The sequence below is a fragment of the Anomaloglossus baeobatrachus genome, chromosome 2, assembly GCF_048569485.1.
Source record: "Anomaloglossus baeobatrachus isolate aAnoBae1 chromosome 2, aAnoBae1.hap1, whole genome shotgun sequence".
In the NCBI taxonomy this organism is placed as follows: domain Eukaryota; kingdom Metazoa; phylum Chordata; class Amphibia; order Anura; family Aromobatidae; genus Anomaloglossus; species Anomaloglossus baeobatrachus.
In genome coordinates this window covers 447,931,230-447,955,972 of record NC_134354.1, presented here as the reverse complement: position 1 = coordinate 447,955,972, position 24,743 = coordinate 447,931,230, and the positions used below count along the sequence as shown (strand labels likewise).

General features: G+C 46.7%; 1 protein-coding gene across 2 annotated transcripts in view; it reads right to left on the bottom strand.

Annotated features, from left to right (window-relative positions):
• TRIM37 (tripartite motif containing 37) overlaps nucleotides 1-24,743 on the bottom strand; it is a 253,245-nt gene that overhangs the window by 196,053 nt on the left and 32,449 nt on the right. For both annotated transcript variants that reach the window (XM_075336298.1, XM_075336299.1), the window contains exons 3-4: nucleotides 19,345-19,385; nucleotides 18,372-18,488 (exon numbers count right to left, since the gene is read on the bottom strand). In XM_075336298.1, coding sequence (XP_075192413.1) covers nucleotides 18,372-18,488; nucleotides 19,345-19,385 — 158 coding nt within the window. The remainder of the gene's footprint in view (nucleotides 1-18,371; nucleotides 18,489-19,344; nucleotides 19,386-24,743) is intronic.

The window sequence follows — 24,743 nt, the reverse complement described above, 5'->3', positions numbered from 1 at the left end:
AGAAATCTTACAAAATGTCCCATATAGTCACAAATGATTACCATTTTGTCTTCATAATCTTGGGTACTTCCCATATTTACCAAATGTGAAAAGTTGTATCACTTTGCAGATACAATATAATACAGTATTTGTTAATCTGATCCTTAATTATTCTGTATTATATTGAAGCAGTGTATTCATCGTTATATTAGAAACAGATGACTGCTTAAGGCCCTGTGCGCACACTACGTTTTACCCGCGTTTTTGCTGCAGAAATATTTTGAGAAATTGGTTGTAACCTTTCTGCAGACATTCCCCAGCAAAACCTATGGAAAAAAAAAATAATAGCTGTGCACACTGCATTTTTTTCCTCAAGAAAATTCTTTCTGCAGAATTTTTTGAGAGAAATATTGTGCATGTCACTTCTTTTCTGCAGGTACCTGCGTTTTTTGCCATATATAAAATGGTAAAATAACGCAGGGACCAACCTGCGGAAAAAACGCATGCGTTTTTCGGTGCGTTTTTTTTAACGCAAGTGCGCTAATCTTTCAGGCTCAAGAAATTTCTTGAGAAAAATCCTTTTTCTAGTGCGCACAGGGCCTAAAGCCATTACTCCCACAAGACGTTTTCATACAGGAGATGACTGCACAGACTTTGTTGTAAAATCTGTAATGCCCAGAATGCAAATCACTTGATCAGTATTTGTGCAGATGCTGAGCCAGTGAGAAAGGCTTAAAAGCATGAAAGCTGAACTCTGAAGAATTAAGAATGCAGCTCTGGAGTATAATACAGACTATAACCCATCACCTTCAAAAACAGTCAAAGTAAAACAAATAGAGAGCAACTGTATTACACCTTTTCTGTACAACCCCAATTCCAAAATAGATGGGAATATGAGTAAAATGTAAAGAAAACAAGAACGCAATGATTAAGGAAACATTGTACAGCCATATTTTATTCACAACAAAACATAGAACACAAATCAGAAGAAACTTTTTAAAAAATAACTCCTCTAGAAATTTATGGCAGCAACAGATCTGAAAAACGTTGCAAGAAAGGGAAAAAGGTGATGTCCGACCGTCGCTGCAGTCACTAACTGCAGACTTGTGAATCTTCACATTGCACTGAAAGGATCCTCCAGTCCCAAGACAGGGTAGTCGTATCGTAGTATGCCGTCCACATGCTGATTAGATGGGCACAGCCTCCCTCAATACAAGAGTATAAATCCAAGCTGGAAACAGTCTAGTAGGAATGTGGCCGTCAATGTGTCCTCACAGTGCGCAGAATGTAAGGATTCACAGGAGTCGGCAGTCACAGTGTAACTGCAGCCTTGTAGTTTAGGACAAGACAAGCCCTTTAAGCAGAAGGCTGGAAAAGTTGCTCCAATGAAAAACAGTTGGAAGGTCAATTTTCAACTAAGTCACATGACTGGATAAAAACAGCACATTATAGAGGTCGGTCTTTTAAAAGCAAAAATGGTCAGAAGTTTATCAATCTGTGACCAATTGCGTCTAAAAATTGTGGAACCATATCTGAAAAATGTTACTTGATGTGAAATTACAAAGACTTTAAACATCCCAATATCTACATATCACTGAAAGATTCAGAAACTGGAGAAATCCACAGTTTGTCGAACAATCCACAAATGGACATGAAAGATTTATCATAGAAAGTAAAAGCCATATATCGACAATTCAGAAAAGCTGCCATTTTCTCTAGGCCAAAGCTCAATAGCAATGGAATGAAGGAAAATAGAAGCCATTTGCGGTGAGCAAATAAATCAAAATGTAATATTCTTTATGGAAATCATACGTTGTGTGCGGAGTCATGAGGAGAGGGACCGTCCAGCTTGTTATCAGTGCATCCACAGGGCTGACTCTCTGATGGTATGGGGTTACATTAGTACCTATGACATAGGAAGCGTACACATCCTGAAAGCCAGTATGAATGCTGCGTATTATATAAAGATGTTAGAACATCATGTGCTACCATCCAGACAAGGTTTATTTCAGGGAAGACTTTTCATATCTCAGTAATATACTGATCCGGGGGGGGACCCAGGACTATTGAGAAGCTAGAATCCTACATCAGAGAAGCATGGAACAAAATTTATCCAAAACTACAGCAATTTCTCTCCTAACTTCCTCATTATTTATAGACTGTTGTAAAAAGAAAAGGGGACGATACACAATGGTAGACACGACCCTGTCAGAAGTCTAATGGTGTAAACACTCAAAAAGCCAAGGGTCAGAAGTCAGTAGTCTTGACAGTACACATGGCAGAGGAATGTTAGGCTGTGTGCACACTGTTTTTATTGGAAATCCTGATGCCATCAAAGTCAGAGAAACTCTGAAGTGTCATGCACACGTTGAGTATTTTTTCCTTGCAGATTTGGTGGAGAAAATGATATGCAGCATGTCAATTCTTTCTTCACCCATTGACTTAAAGGCAAAAAAGGTAGAACGCATGCAAAAATGCATAAAAAAAAAAAGCACTTTTTTTAGCTGCATCTTTCCTGCCAAGAGATGCACAAACAGTGCAGAAAATTGTACAACTAAATACTCAACATGTGCACATATCTTAGTGTAAAAAGTATGGCATGTGCACCTTCTAAAAAGCGCAAGCAAACTGTACATTGGAACACAGAGAGCCTGCTGGTTGGTACAGGCACCGGTCACTATGGGGTCTAGATTCTGTACATTTCACCAATATGCAATTCATTACATGTAACCAATGTACTGCTCTAAACTCCTGGGATATTTGTACTGTATCCTATACAATGTGATCCCATACCATCCTCTTACTATCTGACCTTTTTCAACTTTTCTTTGTGCCAGAATATAAATACCATATTTTTCGCTTTATAAGACGCACTTTTGTTCCCCCAAATTTTGGGGGAAAGTAGGGGGTGCGTCTTATAAGCCGAATATACGGGGGGGGGGGGTATATTTTTATTATGGCTGCAGCCTTTGATCTCCTGCTCCCGCTCATATAATAAATATGCACAGCAGCTGTCCATCTTAGTGGTGCTGAAACCACACAGCAGTGACGGGGGCTGGGGGAGCGGTGCATATTATATATCCCTGCGCCCCCCCTGTGATAGCACATGCCCCCCCTGTTTTAGATATGGCCCCCATGCTGCTGCTCATTCTAAAATAAAAAGCTTTACTTACCCCCTCTAGCGTTTCTCCCCGGTGTCCCTGCTTCCACTGTGATCAGGCAGGCACGCAGAGACCTCACTCTGCTGTGCCGATCACATGACAGGCACTAAGAACCAGGAAGTGGAGGAAGAGAAGCACAGAGGGAGACAGGAGGGAGATCAGCGCTGGAGGAGGTAAGGAAAGAGTGAAGAGTGTTTTATTTTACTATGGGCAGCAGCATGGGGGCGATATCTAACACAGGGGGACTTGTGCGATCTATAGGGGGCCATAGGCAGCACAGGGGAACGTATGCAATCCATAGGGGGCCATAGGCAGCACAGGGGAACGTGTGCCATCACAAGGGGGCTATATTCAATATAAGGGGGCCATATCCAGATTAAGGGGGCTAATTTTAGGATGGGGGCTATGAGGGAGATATACCCTATATGATTTGTTAGACGGACACTGGCATTATAAGATGGACCCCATTTAACATTAAAAAAAAAAAATTCTCTTTTCCTTCACCAAATTTGGGGGTGCGTCTTATAAAGCGAAAAATACGGTGTATGTGTGTATATATACACACGCATATATATATAATATATAATAATAATAATAATAATATGAAAGATCTTGGACCCATGATGAATATCTGCCAAATTAATATTGAAGGTATCAGCCGCCTAAAATGTGTTTTCCTCCACAAGTTCCTCACTGATAACAAAATAGATGTACTTGTTCTTCAGGAAACGCATGTTGAAAACGAAGATCAACTCCTAGTTCGTGGCTCCATCTATGGCTTTGATCTAATTGGTGCTACATATGACTCTCATTACGGTGTAGCCACATATGTGAAAAGTAACATTGAAAACGCAATGCTTGTATCTACATCTGTTGAAAATGACATCCATGAAGTTGTGAGCAAAGTTGGCGATATCACAATTGTTAATATTTACAAGCCTCCTGCAGTACAATGGCCCACAGAAGTCATTCATGTTCACCCACACCCTACTGTATACATAGGAGATTTTAATAGCCACCACGAGCTTTGGCAATATGGTAGCAACGATGACAATGGCGAGTATCTGGTAAACTGGTCTGAAGCGCATAATATATTCCTCGTTTTTGATGCAAAGGACTTTCCAACTTTCCAGTCAGCAGCCTGGCAGAGAGGATACAATCCTGACTTATGTTTTGTCTCACGCAATAGAAACAATCAACCTTTGTCTACATCTCGATGTGTTGTCAAACATTTCCCTCGTAGCCAGCATCGCCTTGTCATCATCACCATTGGAGTATCTATTCCTCTTGTAACGTCGTATCCGCGTCCTCGATGGAACCTTGCCAAAGCCAACTGGAAGAAGTTTGCAGATCACCTTGATAAGTGTATCGGCTGGATACCACCAATCAGTAAAAACTATGAACGGTTTTGTAAAGCAGTTATTACAGCTGCAAAGAAATCAATACCACGTGGCTTTCGCAAAGAATATATCCCAGGATGGTCTGATGAATGTGAACAACTGTACAGACAATTTCTTGAGAGTGAAGATGGGGAAATTGGTGAGGAATTGTTGAACAAACTGAATGCAGCACGTTGTATTAAATGGATGGAAACATTTGAGAATTTGGACTTTAAAAGATCCAGCAGAAAAGCATGGTCTCTTAAGAAAACTAGAAGGAAATCGTAAAGTAAAGCAGAAAACGAATGCTATAACTCCAAATCAAATTGCAGCACACATTGTGAACATCTCAAGAAGCCCAAAAGACCGAGCTCACACCATAGAAGTTAAAAGTAAGTTTAAGCTACTAAAATCATCAGTGGCACCATCTGAAGAATACTCACGTGCTTTTACAACCTGTGACATTGAAATTGCCCTTGCTGAAACTAAAATTAACAAAGCTCCCGGCTCTGATGGGATCCATCCTGAATTTCTCAAAAACTGTGGACCTTATGCGAAAAAAATGGATGGCAAAGTTCTTCTCAGATATTATGAATGCTCAAGTCCCTAGTAAATTAAAACATGCCAAAATAATTGCATTGTTAAAACCTGGGAAGCCTGAAGATAATCCATCAAGCTATAGACCCATAGCCTTGTTGAGTTGCTTATATAAGCTCTTAGAACGCTTAATATATAACAAGATCAGTCTAAAGATTTTTGACTCAATACCTATAGAGCAAGCCGTCTTCAGACCTGCTCGAAACTGTAGTGACCAAGTCTTAGCTTTGACAACTCTCATTGAAGCTGAATTCCAGAAGAACAAGAAAGTTTCAGTGGCGTTTATCGATCTCTCTGCTGCATATGATACTGTGTGGAGGGAAGGACTTTTATATAAATTTCTGAAGGTGATTCCATGTAAGAAAATGATGTACCTCTTGAACAATATGATTGCAAATCGAACTTTTCATCTTATTATGGGCGATTCAACCAGTTGTAAGAAATCTTTAAACAACGGACTGGCCCAGGGATCAGTGCTGGCACCTCTCCTGTTTGCCCTGTACCTAGCTGATATTCCTAAAACAGTGTCACGGAAATTTGGATATGCCGATGACTGGGCACTTGCTATGGTAAGCAAAACAATGGAGGAAGCAGAGGACGTTCTTACAAAAGATCTTAGTGTAATGGGAAAGTACTTCCGACTATGGAGATTAAAACCTAACCCATCAAAAATGGAAGTTTGTTGCTTTCATTTACACAATGCAAGTGCCAAGACTGAACTTAAAGTACAATTTGAAGGCCAATCTGTTAAACACAATTTCAAGCCTAAGTATTTAGGTGTAACCCTTGATAGAAGTCTAACTTTTAAATCCCATCTGGATAAATTGGCACAGAAACTGAAAGCACGTAATAATATTATTCAGAAACTTTGTGGATCCTCATGGGGCTCGGCAAAATCTGTTTTGAGAACATCTACTCTTGCCCTGGTGTACTCTGAGGCAGAATACTGTGCTCCAGCATGGTTAAATAGCTGTCATGTAAACTTAATTGACACTCAGCTGAACAACTCTTTACGTATAATATCTGGTGCTATTAGACCTACACCTGTTCACTGGTTACCTGTGCTGGGTCATATCGCACCCGCAAATCTAAGAAGACAAAAGCTCCTACTTAAAGAGTACACTAAAGTAGTGAATAATGAAAAACTTCCAATACACCAAAATATCAGAGATGTTACAATACAACGATTGAAATCAAGACATCCACCCATCCGAACTGCAATCACCTTGCATGAACAAAACTTCAATTTAGAGGAGAAATGGCGAGAACTTTGGGTCAATGTAGTAGAAGGTGATCCCCAAATGTTCCCTAATTTACAAAACCCTCCACCAGGCTTCAATCTACCAAGGAAAACATGGGTTACTCTAAATTGTATCAGAACAAACTTTGGCGTCTGTGCAGATTTTATGTATAAGTGGGGAAAATATGACTCTCCGACCTGTGACTGTGGAGCAGATCATCAAACCATCCAGCACATTGTTGAGGAGTGCCCCCTGAGATCCTACCATGGTGACAAGAAGGATTTCTATATTGTAAATGATAACGCTATTGCATATATAGAAAATCTTGATATTCAAATTTGATTTTTATCCTGTTGATATTTTTCAATCACTGTCTATTGTCTGGTGTTTATTTTGATATGATGGTAAGATATACGTTCATACGATTAAAATATATATATATATATATATATATATATATATATATATATATATATATATATATATATATATATATATATATATATATATATATATATATATATATATATATATATATATATATATATTACACACATACATACATACATACATACATATACATACAGATTTTATATAATATATATATATATATATATATATATATATATTATAATCTGTGTGTGTGTGTGTGTGTGTATATATATATTATATAACATTGCCTTCGTATATAGATTATGGTATATGTTTTCTGGTACACAATCTGAGATTTAGGTCTCACTGAGTATTTAGTGAGGCTTTTACCTCAGTATGTGTAAGGCCACGCGCACACGATGAGCATTTGGTGAGTTTCTTACCTCAGTATTTGTAAGCCAAAGCCAGGAGTGGAACATAGGAAAAGTATAATAGAAACATGAGCACCACTTCTGCATTTATTACCCACTCCTGGTTTTGGCTTACAAATACTGGAGGTAAAAATCTCACCAAATACTCAACATGGCCTAGTAAGTAAACTATAAAACAATGTATGAAAATGAACATACCCTCTAAGGCTATGTGCGCACTGGGAAATGAAATTTCCTTGCGTAAATTCCGCAGGCTCACAAAGATGTTATCACCTGCGGAAAAAATCAGCACCAAATTCCGCACCAAAATCCGCATGCGGATTGTCGCGGATTTGGTGCGTTTTTTCCGCAAGCTGTTCCCTGCGTGTTTACATTAGATTAGGGAAAACCCGCAGCTACCTGCGGAAAAGAAGTGACATGCACTTGTTTTTGCTGCGGGATTTCCGCAGCAAAACATGCAGCTGTCAAATTCTGCCTAGTGCGCACAGGATTTTTTTTCTCCATAGGATTTGCTGGTGATTCACTGCAGAGATGTTATGAACATTTTCTGCAGCGAAACATGCAGCAAATCCGCGGAAAATCCGCGGCAAAATCCGGTAAGTGCGCACATAGCCTTAAGCCAGCTTTTCGCATTTTTTTTTCTTCTTTAAATTTTTAAAAAAAAAAAAAAAAAATATTTCTGCAGAATTGAGAGGCCAGTTGCTATTTGTTGTAAGAAAAAAAAAGAAAAAAAAAAGGCAAAAGAAGTTGGCTAGTAATGCTGCAAATATCTTTATAGACAAAAAAAAAAAAAAAAAAATCTTAATTACTTACCGGTAATGAGATTTTCAGAAACCCATGACATCACCACCAGAGAGGACCAGCAAAACACAAACAAAAATGTTAATCACACCACCACCAAAGGAATACACCATTAACTAACACTCCCTGAAGGGTGCCCATAACCAGTGAATAGGGGGGGGGGGAACTAAGGGTGCTGTCATGGGCTTCTGAAAATCCCATTACCGGTAAGTATTTAAGATTTTTCCCTTTCGCCCATGACAGCACCACCTGAGAGATTCTAGAGACCAATCACCTTAGGGAGGGACCACCACCTGTAATACCCGTCTACCAAGAAGGGTCGGCCGTGGAGGACAAGTCACGTCTATAGTGACAGAAAAAGGTAGAGGAAGAGGACCAAGTGGCGGCCCTGCATATATGATCAATAGACACCTCTGCCCGCTCAGCCCAAGTAGTAGAAAGTGACCCAGTGGAAAGGCCCTAATCTGCAGGGGAACTGGCACCCCCTTAGCTGAGTAGGTCAGCGACATAGCATCCCGGGCCAACCTAGCCAAGGTGCTTGTAGATACGTTCTAGGGAAAGTCCGGGGCATCCAAGCTATAGAGCCTGTTCACTTTGTCATTGGAAAGAGGGTCACAATGGAAGGCAGTATAAATTTCTGGGACCTGTGAAGGGCTTGACCACTTAAGGCTATGAGGGATCTGTACGCAACACCACCTTATCGACCAAAATTTGGGTATATGGATGGACAATGGAGAGCGCCTGTAGGTCACCCACCCGTCTAGCGGACGTCAAGCAATGAGTAGTACCACCTTCACGGTCTTGGAGGGAACATCTGAAAGGGGTTCAATGGGGTGTCTATAAGGGCATCAAGGAAAAGATTTAATCCCAGGGAGGCATGCGAGGAGAAGGGACAGGAGTCGCTCTAGCACAGGATTTAAATGAACCGGCTAATCCATCTATTCTCTGAGGTTATGTTTATAGAAGGCTCCTAGGGCCAAAACTTGTACCTTCAAGGTGCTAGTGGATAAGTTCAATCCAACCCTTACTGAAGGATTTCCAGGATGGCCGGGAAGAGAGGGGGACCCCCGATCTGTGCCCAGGAAACTTGCTGGATTTTTCACCAGACCCTTCCCTAAATACCAGTGGCGACCGGCTTCCTACTTTTAAGGAGAGTTTTACTAAATTCTCAGGAGAATCCCTGTGCTAGGAGCAGCCGCCTTTCAAATTCCACGCTATCAAGTGGAGGGTAGGAGCCTTGGGTTGGCACATTGGTCCCTGGACTAGTAGGTCTGTCCTGTCCGGCAGTATCTAATGGTCTGATATTGCCAGTCTTTGGAGCCAACAGAACCAGGTTCTTTTTGGCCAGAAGTGAGCTATGAGGATAATGAGGGCCTCTTCTTCCCAAACCTTCCTGAGCACCGCCGGAAGAAGAACCAGGGGTGGAAAGGCATATAGAAGACCCTGTGACCAGGGGATCGGCATTGCATCTATTGTCATGGGATGATCCCTGGCTGATTTTATTGCAGTTAGTTCACTGAAGTTTGAGGACTGAGTCCTCACATGATCGTCCCATAGTCCTTGTAACAGGTGAGTTCTCAAATAAGCTCCCCAGTCTAAGTGACCTGCATCTGTTGGGATGATATCCGTGATGTTGGAACACCCGGACACCCCTGCGGACAATAGAGTTAAGTCCTGCCACCAGGACAGAGAAAGCAACACCTTTGGATCCAAGCGGAGTCTCATATCCAAGAAGACTCCTGACTGTTGCCGTCAGACCAGGACCTCCATCTGAAGGGATCTCATATCTATCTGAGCCCAAGGAACCGTGGGGATGCAGAATGTAAGGGTCCCCACAAGAGACATAGCCTGTCTGAGGGTCATGACTGGTTTTTCAATCGCCAAGGTGACCAGGGATTGTGACTTCAGTATCTGCTCCTCCAGGAGAAAAGACTTCTGAGCGACTGAATCCAGGATCAGCCCCAAGAAAGACCGACACCGTTGAGGTTTGTGTTCTAGATTTTTCCTGATTTATGATCCACCCTAAGTGCTCTAGGATGGAGATCACTATTCTTTTCTCTCCCTGTCATATAGATGTTATAATAAAATATCCCCGAGGGGGCAACTTCAGTTGTAATGTCAGCCCTTTTGCAATGATCTGTAGAATCCACGGGCTGGAGGAAACAGTCTCAAGGAAGAGGGAGAGCCTCCCCCCACTGGGATGGTGGAGTCATTGAAGGCCTCGTGGCTTGGTAGATGATGATGGATCAAACATAATCCTGAGGACCTCTTCAGTCTATCCTTCCAGGAGTTCTGGTCTCTGGGAGGCTCCTTATGGAAAATTGCTTCCTCCGAAACGGACGGCTACGAGGGAATGGAGTTCTTACAGCTGGAAATCCTTGTTTATTGTTTGTCGCTTTGGACAGAAGGTCATCCAGTTGTGATCCAAACAAAAAGTCTCCTTCACAAGGTATCCTGCATAGTCTGTTCCTGGACTGTACGTCTCCCTTCCAGCATTTCAACTATAGGGCCCTTCTGGCTGAATTGGAAAGAGCTGCTACCTTTGCAGATAATTTGAGCGAGTCGATGGAAGCATCCGCTAGAAGTCTGCCACCCCCTGTATACATGGAAATGAGGAAATAATGTCCTGACTAGACACGGTACCCTTAAGTTAGTCTTCTAATTGTTGGACCCAGACCATTATGGACCTTGTTACACATGTACCTGCCACCGCCGGGCAAAGAGCTCCTGCTGCAGCCTTCCAGGTACCACGGACCTGCATTCCAGGCCTCCAACATGAGGTCTTGTGTGGATTCAGGATCTTTAATCATCCACCAGCCCCATAGTGGAGTGGACAGCTTCCACAAGGGGTGTCACCTCAGAGGATGGGAAGCATAGTCTGCCATCCACGTCTGAGGAAGATGAGGAATCCAAGGCTGAGGAAGAGGCAGGTGAAAAATTTTCTGGAACCCCGTTCAGAGCCGCCTGATTTATCTGAAGTTCCCCCATCTTTCCTAGTGGATTGTTTATGTGTTTCCCTGACTTCAGCACGGCTAATATCTCTCAACTCAGCCTTGAGGCTTGGTGCTTCCATACATAAGCCAAAACCAAAAGAGTAAGAGATGCAGTTTCCTTCTACTAAAATTACCCCTTTTTTTCCCAGCTTGTATGGCTGAGAACAATAGACATTAGTTTCCATATTACAATAGTTTCTTACCTAGCCTGTTAAGGTTGACAATAGAGAATAGTGGATGTGGTTCCCCCATATTATAACAGCCTTTTCTTGTTTAGTAATAGCTGACAACAGAGAATAAAAGCAGTAGTTCTCGAACATTATAACAGTTATTCTATGACTTGTAAGATTGACAACAAGGGATAATAGTTGCAGTCTCTCTATACCAATAACAGTTGTGTATAAAGGCTGACAACAGAACAATAGAAGCAGTCTTTTCTGGTGCTGAGGGATTCACTTATTTACACTTTACATCTGGAATGATATAATTATAAACTATGTATCTTTGATCACACCTAGAGTGTCAAAATGGTATATTAAGCTTTTTGTGGTAACATTATGTTGTTATTTGTTTTTGTTTTTTTTTGTTTTTTTTTATACAGTGCTTTGATTTGCTTTGGGATTTTTTTGAACTCTTACGCTGGCCAGCGACAAGGACAAAGAGGGCATCTGAACAGCGCAGGGGCGCCGTGCGAGACACGTAGAGTCGGAGTGCTCTCACTAAATCTAATGAGTGCAAATCCTTTTCACATTGGTGAACTGGATGAGGGTAAAATGAAGGTAAGGAGATATCCTGATTGAGATGAAAAGGGGATACCACTTTAGGGAGAAATTCCTAATGAGAAGCTGAGTGGATGTGTGCCTCCTTCCACACAAAGCATAAAACTGAGGAGCCCGTGATGCACGGGAGGGTGTATAGGCAGAGGGGAGGGGTTACACTTTTTAAAGTGTAATACTTTGTGTGGCCTCCGGAGGCAGAAGCTATACACCCAATTGTCTGGGTCTCCCAATGGAGCGACAAAGAAAGACATTTTACGGTGAGTACACAAAAATGTCCTTTCCTTTCTCGCCTTTTCATTGGGGGACACAGACAGTGGGACGTCCCAAAGCAGTCCCGGGGTGGGAACTGAACTATTAACAGTGTATAACATCAGACTAAGGCGGGGTTTGCACACTACGACATCGCAGGCCGATGCTGCGATGCCGAGTGTGATAGTTCCCGCCCCCGTCGCAGCAGCTATATGTGGTGATAGCTGGCGTAGCGAAAATTATCGCTACGCCAGCTTCACACACACACACTCACCTGCCGTGCGACGTCCCTGTGGCCGGCGACCCGCCTCCTTTTTAAGGGGGCGGGTCGTGCGGCGTCATTGTGACGTCACACGGCAGGCGGCCAATCGGAGCGGAGGGGCGGAGATGAGCAGGATGTAAACATCCTGCCCACCTTCTTCCTTCCGCATATCCTACGGAAGCCGCAGTGAGGCCGGTAGGAGACGTTCCTCGCTCCTGCGACTTCACACACAGCGATGTGTGCTGCCGCAGGAGCGAGGAACAACATCGGACCATTGCGTCGGCGTAATTATGAATTACGCCGACGCTATACCGATGATACGATTACGACGCTTTTGCGCTCGTTAATCGTATCATCCAGCCTTTACACACTGCGATGTCGCATGCGATGCCGGAAGTGCGTCATTTTCAATTTGACCCCACCGACATCGCACCTGCGATGTCGCAGTGTGCAAAGTGCCCCTAAGAGCTGACTAACAACTGCAGGGAACACATAACAAACACTGTCAAAAAACCTAGCAGTGGCCACTTATAAATGGGCCACTGCTGCCTGCTTGACTTTTCTTCCAAGAGCAGCATCCGCGGATGCATGCGTATGCACTCTGTAGAATTTTGTAAACGTGTGCACACTGGACCAAGTGGCAGCCTTGCAAAGTTGGGCCGCCGAAGCCTGATGGCGGATAGCCCAGGAGGCACCCACTGCTCGTGTAGAGTGGGCCTGCACAGATTGAAGAGGAACAACACCTCGTGTTTTGTAAGTTTCACACATGGCAGTCCGGATCCATCGAGAAATCGTGGATTTGGAAGCCCGGTCGCCCTTTTTGTGTCCTTCTGAGAGGACGAAAAGGGCATCGGACTTGCGCAACGGCGCTGTTCTGGAGATGTAGATCCGCAGAGCCCTGACAAGATCGAGAGTGTGAAGGGCTTTCTGAAAAGAGTGGACCGGGGCCGGGCAGAATGACGGCAACACAATGTCCTCGTTCAGGTGGAAAGAGGATACGGCCTTCGGAAGGAAGGCGGGGGAAGGCCGAAGGACCACCTTATCATGATGGAATATCAGGTAAGGTGAGCGACAGGACAGAGCTGCCAGTTCGGACACTCGCCTGATAGAGGTAATAGCGACTAAAAAGGCAACTTTCCAAGACAGCCGTTGAAGAGAGATTTCTCTCAAGGGTTTGAAAGGAGGAAGCTGACGTGCTCAGAGAACCAAATTCAGATCCCAGGGATCTAAGGGGTGATTATAAGGGGGGACCAAATGCGCCACCCCTTGAAGAGAGGTACGGACCTGAGGGCGAGAAGCCAGCTGCTTCTGGAAAAAAATTGACAAGGCAGAAACTTGTCCTTTAAGGGTAGTGAGAGCAAGACCCGAGTCCATACAGTCTTGCAAAAAGGCAAGAACATTAGGGATTGAAAAGGTCAGGGGCGACCGATTATGACGGTCACACCAGGACAGATAGGTCTTCCCGGTCCTGTGATAAATGCAGGCGGAGGAAGGCTTGCGAGCATTAAGCATGGTATGAACTACCCTGGAAGAAGATGAGACTTAGCTAGAATCAAGGATTCAAGCGCCACGCCGTCAAATGCAGCTGTGCTGTATTCTGGTGGAATATTGGACCTTGCGACAGAAGATCCGGGCGGTCGGGAAGACGCCAGGGAGTGTCGCCGAGAAGGTGGAGGAGCTCTGGAAAGCAGGCTCTTCTGGGCCAGTCCGGGGCCACGAGGATCACCGGGATTCCCTCTGCTTTCATTTTCTTGATTACTCTCGGAATGAGAGGGAACGGAAGGAAAAACGTATGGCAGACAAAACTGCGACCACGGGAGGACTAGAGTGTCGGAGCCGAGCGCTAGCGGGTCTCTTGACCGGGATGCAAAGGGATGTACTTTGGCGTTTAGCCGAGACGCCATGAGGTCCACATCTGGGAGCCCCCAACGAAGAGTGATCTGATGGAACACCTCGTCGTGGAGGGACCATTCCCCTGCCGCTCGACCTTGCCTGCTGAGAAAGTCTGCGGCCCAGTTGTCTATCCCCGGAATATGGACAGCTGAAATAATGGGAATGTGCATCTCTGCCCAAAGAAGAATCCTGGAGACTTCTTTCATCGCTGCCCTGCTGCGAGTTCCTCCCTGACGGTTGACATAAGCCAGAGCCGTGGCATTGTCTGACTGGATCCGAACCGGGAGGCCCAGAAGCAAGGGTTGAAAGGTCTGAAGGGCCAGAAATATGGCCCTGATCTCCAGAACGTTGATATGAAGGGATTGCTCGGGGTGAGACCAGCGTCCGTGAGCAGTGTGGTGGAGAAACACCGCCCCCCAGCCTAACAGGCTGGCATCTGTCATGACTACGTGTCAGTGGACAGGGCGGAAGGACTTCCCCTGAGATAGGGATGAGACCTGAGTCCACCAGACGAGGGAGCTGAGGGCAGTCCGAGATAAGCGGACTGACCGGTCTAGAGAGGCTGGATTCTTGGCCCAAGAGGACAGAAGATCCAATTACAGAGGGCGCAAATGGAATTGGGCAAACGACACGGCTTCCATGACTGCTACCATCTTGCCTAACACTCTCATCCCACTCTGGAGGGATGGGTTACGGCGGGAGCGGAGGGATTGGGCGGCCCGGATCAGGGAAGACCTCGTCTTCTGGAAGAAAATCCCCGGGCCTTAACCGTGTCTATCAGCATACCTAAAAAAGGTGATGCGCTGATGAGGAATGAGGGATGACTTGTTGAAGTTGAGAAGCCACCCTAGCCTTGAGAGCGTGTCTGGGCAAATTTGCACGCTTTCTGAGCAAACTTGAGGAGAGCTCCCCTTGACAAGTAGGTCGTCCAAATAGGGAACGACCACAACGCCTCTGGGGTGCAAAATGGACATGACGGCCGCCATGACCTTTGTGAAGACCCGAGGCGCAGAAGCCAGTCCAAAGGGAAGGGCCCTGAATTGGAAATGACGGTATCCTACGGCAAAACGAAGGAACCGTTGATGCGATACACATATGGGAATGTGTAAATAAGCATCTTGAATATCTATGGAAGCTAGGAATTCTCCCGGTTCCATAGCAGCTAGTACGGCTCGCAATGATTCCATTCGGAAGGTCCAAATCCGTACGGACCCGTTTAGCCTTTTGAGGTCCAGGATAGGACGGACAGAGCCATCTTTTTTTTTTTTTGGGGACGACAAAGAGGTTTGAATAGAAACCTTTGCCGCGCTGTTCCAGGGGCACTGGAATGATAACGTTTGCTTTCTGTAAAGAGGTTATGGCCTGAAATAAGGCCTGGCTTTGCGTTGTGGACTTTGGAAGCCGAGAACGCAGAAACCTGTTGGCCAGTAGGGAATGGAAATCGATCTTGTAACCTGAGGTGACGATTTCTCGAACCCAAGCATCGTGAGTATGGTCTAGCCAGATATCCCGAAAAAGCAGAAGCCGCCCTCCACCAGGAGTCGGCTCTGAGGGGTACCCGGTGTCATGCTGAAGGGGCCTTCGCGGGGCGAGGTCCCTTGGGTTTAGATTGCCTGGTGTGGGAACGCCAGGAAGAGTCCCTTAAGGGACCGGATCCCCAATCTGAGCGTTGCGACGACCCCTGTGATGGTTTTTGGGGGGCGGGCCGAAAGGACTGCCTGCGCCAAGAAGACTAACATTTTTGGATACAGGCCGCTTTGTGGTAGAATGGTACTTTTACCACCCGTCGTGTCAGATATAAGCTTGCCCAGGGATTCTCCAAACAGACGAAGACCCTGGAAGGGGAGTGTGGACAGGGACTTCCTGGAGGCACTGTTCACGTTCCATATCTTTAGCCACAGGACTCTGCGGGCAAAAACAGCGTTGGCTGCCGTTAGGGCTGACAAACTAGCTGCATCTAAGGAGCCGTGAAGCAAGTAATTAGAGGCTAGAGAGAACAAATCAAGGATCTCAAGAGCCTCTGAAGGAATATTGCAAGAGCGAAGCAACTTGTGCAAGTTCCTACTCCACACACTCATAGCTCTCGCCACCCATGTCAAGGCAAACAGGGGGCGCAGAGAGGAGCTAGAAGCCTGGAAAATAGATTTGACCGCAGCATCAATTGCGCGGTCAGACGAGTCCTTGAGAGACACGGTGTCTGAGACAGACATAACCTTGTGTTTAGCCAGCCTGGATACTGGCGGATCCACAACGGGGGGTACTGACCAGAGCTTAACCAGTTCCGATGGAAAGGGATAAGCGAATGAAGAGGAGAATTTTTTATTAAACCTCCTATCAGGGTGATCCCACCGTTTTAGATATGATTTGATGAAAAAAAAAAAAAAAAAAAAAAAAAAAAATCGGATCGGGCTTCTTGGCCCGCTTGATTGCCGACTGAGAAGTCGGGTCCGAAGGCTGATCAGAAATCGACAGAGTGATTGACAGCCGAAATTAATGTGTCTACCATATGTCTAGACTCAGAAGGGAAATCTGAATCAGAGTCAGAGTCTTGGGAATCGTGACTACTAAAGGTCACGGAGCCTGAGTCAGACTGATCATCGTCTGAGTCGGACGAGACGTAACGGTCGCAATGGCGCCTTTTGGAGACAGCCTTTTTACGTACTGGGAACGAGACACCAGACGAAGGCGGGCTCCCCTGGGGGAGCTGAGCCGGGGGAGGCTGTGAGAGCCTGTGGAAGGCTGGGATATCTGAGCGGCCAGGTCATCTAACCTCTTAGACATTAGAAGAGCGCAGGCAGGAATAACGACATCAGACTGGGGTACTGCCTGGATAGGGGCCGCAGCCAAATCCACAGACAGCACGACCTCCTGGTCCGGCAGCGGAGGCTGTTGTGACACGGTAGTAGGGGCATCGCAGCCCCGGCATAGTGGATAGCTTCGGCCATTACAAAAACGAGCGTCCACAGGTGGTACAAGCATGGTACAGGTCCGTAGATGATGCCTGGGAAGCTTTATCACCCTTGCGGTTATGCATGTCAGCAACAGTTCCACAATAAGTACAGTGAGCCTCTAGCAGTATTATAAAGGGACTGCTGTGGGTGAGGAGCTGCTAGCAGTATTATAAATGACTGCTATGCAGAGCCGGTGTATACCGAGTAAAGTAGCACACCCTGTCAAACAGTCGGTATATACCTACAGGCACAGTTAGTATATACTGCTAAAAGCTGATATACACCGCCAGCCAGCAGACACACACCGCTAGAAAGACAGCGATATACCACTGAGCAGAGCGGCATATAGTGCTGCAGAATCGCAGAGCCAAGGAGGCGATCTCACCCGTGTCTGCTCCCCACATGTAATGGCGTCCAGTGTTCTCTGGCAGCATGGAGGGGAGAGACGGCCCACTAGAGGGAGCAGCTTCCACAGCAGTGAGAGGGGGCGTTGCTAGAATGCAGGCAGACGCCGGGAGCTAAATTTATGATGCTTCCCCGGGATCACGGCCTGCATCGCCCCACTGGCGCCTTTTCAGGCGGCGGTTTGGATGCAGGGGACAAATGACTCGTCGTCTCCCTACCTTCTCCTGGCTCCGTCTGAAGACGCGTCGGTCCTGGGATGCGGGGATCTCGGGGACGCATCTTCGGCTCAAGGCTGAAGCAGGTCCTCTGCTCTGCTTAGCCCTCTGGAGCTACCTCTGTGAGGTGCTTCCAGGGAGCCTGGAGGGGTACGCAGACCCGACCACTTGGACGCGAGGGAAGACTGACGGCTTGTGCACGCCAGGTTTCCTCTGCCCGTACACGGGGAGAACGGGGGTGGCAAGGCACCCTGGTATTGCCCCTATCAAAAATAGAATGAATAAGAAAAGAAAAAAACAAAATAATAAGTAAAAATAAGCTGGCCTGAGGCACCTCTGGTGGAGCTCAGTCCAGACATGTCAGCCTCCCTGCTGACACTAAGAAAAAACTGAGCTAGTTCCCGCCTAGCTGGGGTATATGCTGTGGGGGGAGGAGCTAACACTTTTTTCAAACCTAGTGTCACACCTCCCCTGGAGACACCATATAACCCACTGTGTGTCCCCCAATGAAAAAGCGAGAAAGGAAAAATAATAATTGTCTAAGGCGTCTAAACAATATGCCTACATTTTGATAAAAAAGTTCTATAGATGACGGTCATAGTGTAATGCAGGGCGATCAACAACAGACTACAATTTAGGCATCTAAAGAGTCCCTTCACTTACTTGTCCTTCTCATTTTCTTCATGCTTGTTAAGGCTGCATAACTGTAGTGTGTCCAGTCGTTGTGTAACTTCTTCGGCCCACCGGCAATTAACCAACTCCCTGAGCTGCAAGGGGGCTCTAGATGGAGAGAAAAACAAACAAAAATAAACCTTTATACATCAGGTTTAGAGAGAATGGTCCACTACATTACTGGTATTTTAATATCGTTTGCTGACTATAAGGAAACTGTTTCGGGATCATATGGACCCCTTCGGGATGTTTCTCCCCGCCCCCCCAAAAGTCATAATTTCCTTATCTTTTTGACAATGAGGAACTGTGTAATTTGCAGGATAGGATGTAGTTTGGAAAGTCAACATTTTTACTGTATTATGAAGAAAAAAAAAAAATATAATAAAAACTCACAACAGGGAAAAAAATTATTCCAAGTGGAGTGAAAATGCAACCCTCCGCCCCCACAACTCCACATTATTTTCTTGAGTTTTGTTTCTTTAGCTTTCCTTTTGCAGTAAATATGACTTATATATGCAATATTATTCTCCAAATCATTTTGATTACAGAGGCAACAAAAAGTATTTTTTTTTGCTTTTACATATTTGTGAAAAAAAAAGAAAAAAAATAAATAAATAAATAATTGAAAAATTAAAATAGCGCTTCCGTCACCATTTTCCAACACTTGTAACTTTTTATTCTTATTTTTCTGTCCATAGACCCAAGCAGGGTTTGTTTTTTCAGTGCCACCTGACTGTTTTTGGAGTCATGCGCAGTGTGCTTAATGAAATCAGATAGCATCCACCCTGCTTCTGACGGAGGCCGAGATGAGCCGCGAGCATACGCGAGATTTCCCTTTAGCCTATGAGGACGCAGCTCATGGAAATCATGTTATCACTCCCACAGGGGTGTGATAACATGGAAAGAGGGACAACTAGTAAAAAAAAAAAAAGTCAACTGATTTTCAAGTACACAGAAAATATACCTGCAGTGTGGACACTGAGCTCTTTGTTCGGTAAGCCATCTCTGTAAATAAAAAATATATATATATATTATATATAGGTTAACGAAAAAAAAGAGAATTTTGTTACTCACCGTAAATTCTTTTTATTATAGTTCCGTATTGGGAGACCCAGACCATGGGTGTTGAGCTTCTGCCTCCGGAGGACACACAAAGTACTACACTTAAGTGTAGCTCCTCCCTCTGAGCTTATACACCCCCTAGTAGCCAGTCCTAGCCAGTTTAGTTCAAAAGCTGAAGGAGAATAGCCACCCACAAGTAGAACAGAGTAAGAACCGGAACAACCGGAGACTCTGTCCACGACAACAGCCGGTGATAACACACGGAACAAGAAAATTGCCAACAGGCAACAGGGAGGGAGCTGGGTCTCCCAATACGGAACTATAAGAAAAAGAATTTACGGTAAGTAACAAAATTCTCTTTTTCTTTATCGTTCCTTTGGGAGACCCAGACCATGGGACGTTCCAAAGCTGTCCCTGGGTGGGAATAAACAGAAAAAACTAAGAAGTAGGCGGAGCCTAACTTCACAAGTGGGCGACAGCCGCCTGAAGGATGCGTCTGCCCAAGCTCGCATCTGCCGAAGCATGAGCATGCACTTGGTAGTGCTTCGAAAAGGTATGCAGGCTAGTCCAAGTGGCAGCCTGACAGACTTGTTGAGCCGTAGCCTGGTGCCTAAAAGCCCAAGAGGCACCGACAGCTCTGGTCGAGTGTGCTTTGATCCCTGGCGGGGGAGACACCCGAGTACTCTGGTAGGCGTCCGAAATGGTCGATCTAATCCAACGGGCCAAGGTCGGCTTAGAAGCAGAGAGACCCTTGCGCCGCCCTGTGGTTAGCACAAAAAGAGAGGTGCACCGCCTAAGCGCAGCGGTGCGAGACACATAGATCCGGAGAGCACGCACCAGATCTAGAGTATGCAGCGCTTTCTCAAAGCGATGAACAGGGGCCGGACAGAAGGAAGACAAGGAAATATCCTGGTTAAGGTGGAAGGGAGAGACCACCTTAGGAAGAAAGTCCGGGATCGGACGGAGAACTACCTTGTCTTGGTGAAAAACCAAAAAAGGTGACTCCGAAGAGAGCGCAGCCAAATCAGAGACTCTCCTGAGAGAAGTTATGGCAACTAGAAAGGCCACCTTTTGAAAAAGACGATACAAAGAAACCTCCCTAAGGGGCTCGAAAGGGGGTTTCTGCAATACCGTGAGGACCAAGTTAAGGTCCCATGGATCCAAGGGCCGCCGATAAGGCGGAATGATGTGAGACGCACCTTGCATGAAGGTGCGGACCTAAGCCAGCCGGGCGAGACGCCGTTGGAACAGCACTGATAGAGCTGAGACTTGTCCCTTGAGAGAGTTGAGGGACAGTCCTAGCTGCAGACCGGACTGTAAAAAAGACAGAAGGGTCGGCAACGAGAATGGCCGAGGAGAATGGCCGGAAGAGCGACACCAGGACAGGAAAATTTTCCAAGTCCTGTGATAGATCTTGACGGAGGAAGACTTTCGGGCCCGAGTCATAGTGGAGATGACTTCAGGAGGAATACCAGAAGCCGTCAAAATCCAGGACTCAAAAGCCACGCCGTCAATTTGAGTGCCGCAGAATTCAGGCGGAAAAACGGACCTTGCGAGAGCAGGTCTGGACGGTCCGGAAGATGCCACGGCATCTCCACGGACAGTTGGAGCAGGTCCGGATACCAAGCTCGCCTGGGCCAGTCCGGTGGAATGAGGATGACTCGACGGCCCTCCATTCTGATCTTGCGCAGGACTTGGACGGAGTCCAAGTGCCCTATGCTCTGTGGTGGAGATGTACCGCTCCCCAGCCGGATAGGCTGGCATCCGTGGTGAGAATCACCCAGGACGGAGTCAGGAAGGAGCGCCCTTGGGACAGGGAGAGGGGGTCGAAGCCACCACTGAAGAGAGCTCCTGGTCCGTGGCGACAGAGCCACTAACCTCTGTAAGGAGGAAGGCCGCTTGTCCCAACAGCGGAGAATGTCCAGCTGCAGAGGACGCAGATGGAACTGGGCAAAGGGAACCGCCTCCATGGAGGCCACCATTTGACCCAGCACCTGCATCAGACGCCTGAGGGTATAACGGCGGGGCCTCAGGAGAGAGCGCACCGCCAACCGGAGAGACTGCTGTTTGATTAAGGGCAACTTCACAAGTGCCGGCAAAGTCTCGAACTGCATCCCTAGGTACGTGAGACTCTGGGTCGGAGTCAGAGTGGATTTGGGAAGATTGACAAGCCACCCGAATTGGGCTAGGGTGGCGAGAGTGAGCGAAACACTCCGCTGACAGTCTGCGCCGGATGTACCCTTGACCAGAAGGTCGTCCAGATAAGGAAGCACTTCTTACCCCTGGAGGTGCAGGACCGCAATCACTGCCGCCATGACCTTGTTGACTACCAAGGGGAGAGCCACGAATTGGAAATGATCCTCTCCTATCGCAAAACGTAACCAACGCTGATGTGACACTGCGATTGGCACATGTAGATAGGCATCTCTGATGTCGATGGACGCCAGGAACTCCCCTTGGGTCATAGAGGCAATGACTGATCGCAGAGACTCCATGCGAAAATGCCGCACCCGGACATGCTTGTTGAGAAGCTTGAGATCCAGGATGGGCCGGAAGGTACCGTCCTTTTTTGGAACTAGGAAGAGATTTGAGTAAAAACCTCTGAACCGTTCCTGAATGGGAACTGGGACAAATCACTCCGTTTGCCTGCAAGGACGCCACGGCCTGCGAGAAGGCGGCGGCCTTGGAGCAGGAGGGAGTTGAGAGAAAAAATCTGTTTGGAGGGCTGGAAGAGAATTCTATCCTGTAGCCGTGAGATATGATGTCTCTCACCCACTGATCGGAGACTTGCTTTAACCAAGCGTCGCCAAAGTGGGAGAGCCTGTCACCGACTAAGGACGTGGCTGGAGCGGGCCGAGAGTCATGAGGAAGCTGCCTTAGTGGCAGAACCTCCTGCGGTCTTCTGCGGACGCGCTTTTGGGCGCCAGTTGGATTTCTGATCCTTGGCTGAGTTAGCGGACGAGGCGGAAGGCTTAGAGGATGACCAGTTGGAGGAACGAAAGGAACGAAACCTCGATTGATTCCTACCCTGGGCGGGTTTCCTGGTCTTGGTTTGTGGCATGGAAGTACTCTTCCCGCCAGTAGCTTCTTTAATGATTTCATCCAGCTGTTCACCAAACAGCCGTGAACCAGCAAGAAACTTCTTGGAAGAAGCATCTGCCTTCCACTCTCGAAGCCACAAAATCCTGCGGATAACAAGAGAATTAGCTGAAGCCACCGCAGTGCGGTGAGCAGCCTCTAGCATGGCAGACATGGTATAGGATGAAAAAGCTGAAGCCTGAGCAGTTAAGGTAACCATCTCAGGCATAGATTCCTTGGTGAGGGAATGCATCTCCTCTAGAGAAGCAGAGATGGCTTTGAGAGCCCACACTGCTGCAAAAGTCGGGGAAAACGCGGCCCCCGCAGCTTCATACACAGATTTGGCCAGAAGGTCAATCTGGCGGTCAGTGGAATCCTTAAGTGAGGTGCCGTCAGCCACCGACACAACGGTCCGGGCTGAGAGCCTAGACACCGGAGGGTCTACCTTTGGTGAGTGAGACCACTCCTTGACCACCTCAGGTGGAAATGGAAACCGGTCATCAGAACCACGCTTTGGTCACAGCGGTCTGAAAACTGGAGTGGTTAAAGAACACACTCTTCACTCTCTTAGGCGAGGTAAACTGATGTTTTTCTGCCAAAGAGAGTTGCTCCTCTGACACTGGCGGATTGAGATCCAGCACAGAATTAATAGAAGCAATCAAATCACTAAGATCTGAGTCACCCTCAGAGAAATAGATGGGATACATAGCCTCCGAGCCCCCAGTGAGGGCATCCTCCTCATCTTGAGAGTCAGCTCTTGAGACAGAGCCGTGGGATGGGGAGGGGGAGGAAACCCTGTGCCTTCTCTTAGAAGGACGGGATCTGGGATCAGATGATGAATCCTCCGTGAGCTCCGATGGACGGAGGTCAGAGGATAGGAGTCCTCTGTCAAGAGTATTAGAGGCACCTTGTGAGGGGGGCTGATGCATATTCATCAAAGTCCTGGACAAAAGCCCCATGGACTCGGCAAATGACTGGGATATGGACCTAGAAAAGGACTCTACCCAGGCCGGGGGTTCAATCACAGGTGCAGCAGCAGCCTGAGAGACCACTGGGGGTGAGACTCCAGGCTGTGGCACCGCCAAGTTAGAGCAGACATCACAATGTGGATAAGAGAATGAACCCCAGGGATAATATACAGAGGTCCACAACCGGAGACCGGCTGTGGCTTACCAGACCGCTGAGCGCGGTGTTGTGTGCCCTCCAGATCCCGAAGACCGGTCCCCCAGTCGCAGCACCTCAGCAGAGATGCAGAATGCAGGATGTCCCAGAGCAGAGTGAACTCTGCCTGAGAAGAGGGCGTTCCATTAAAAGAGCGGGAACTGGAGGGCTATAGAGACCTGCAGGGAAGGAGGGACGCCCCAGCAGTGGGGAGTGTCCCTCCCCTGTGTAGAACGGCCGCCGGGAGGAGCCGAACCTGTCCCTCTGCATGAGTGACATGCGAGGGCAGGAAAATGAAACTAGGCCTCCGGCGAAGCCGGGGCCTAAATTTAAGCGGCGATGCCGACAAGCAGGCACCATCGGCGTGGTTCTCAGGCAAAAGCTAGAGAACCCGCCGGAAAAGTTAAAACAATCACATACAGCATACTCTCCCCTTTCAATAAAGAACCGGGACCCCCAACATAAACGTCTCAGGTACTTAGCTGCTGAGACGCAGGGCCATGTCCCTGGGGATGAGTGCTCCGGTCCAACAGAATCCTCAAGGGGCTGTGGATGGAGACCGGACTCCTGCCAGGCATGGAGACCGTGCTGGCTCCCACTTCAAGCCAGAGCCCAGAAGGGATGGTGAAGGAGCGCGGCATGTAAGGCTGCAGCCTTGTAAATTAACCTTAACAACATCGCCGACACAGTGGGGTGAGAAGAGACATGCCGGGAGTCCAGACATGGACCCGCTTTTCTTCAAACTCTTTCCAAAAGTCAAACTAATCAGATGAGAATGCATGTGTGGATGTATGCCTCCTGACACAAAGCAATAAACTGGCTAGGACTGGCTACCAGGGGGTGTATAAGCTCAGAGAGAGGAGCTACACTTTTAAGTGTAGTACTTTGTGTGTCCTCCGGAGGCAGAAGCTAAACACCCATGGTCTGGGTCTCCCAAAGGAACGATAAAGAAAAATATTAAAATTGGATTTTAAGTCAATGACTTAATGGTTAAACAATATCAAGGTAACACATTTCAAATGAAATATTCATGTGTGCTTCATCCGCATTATGTCCTGCATT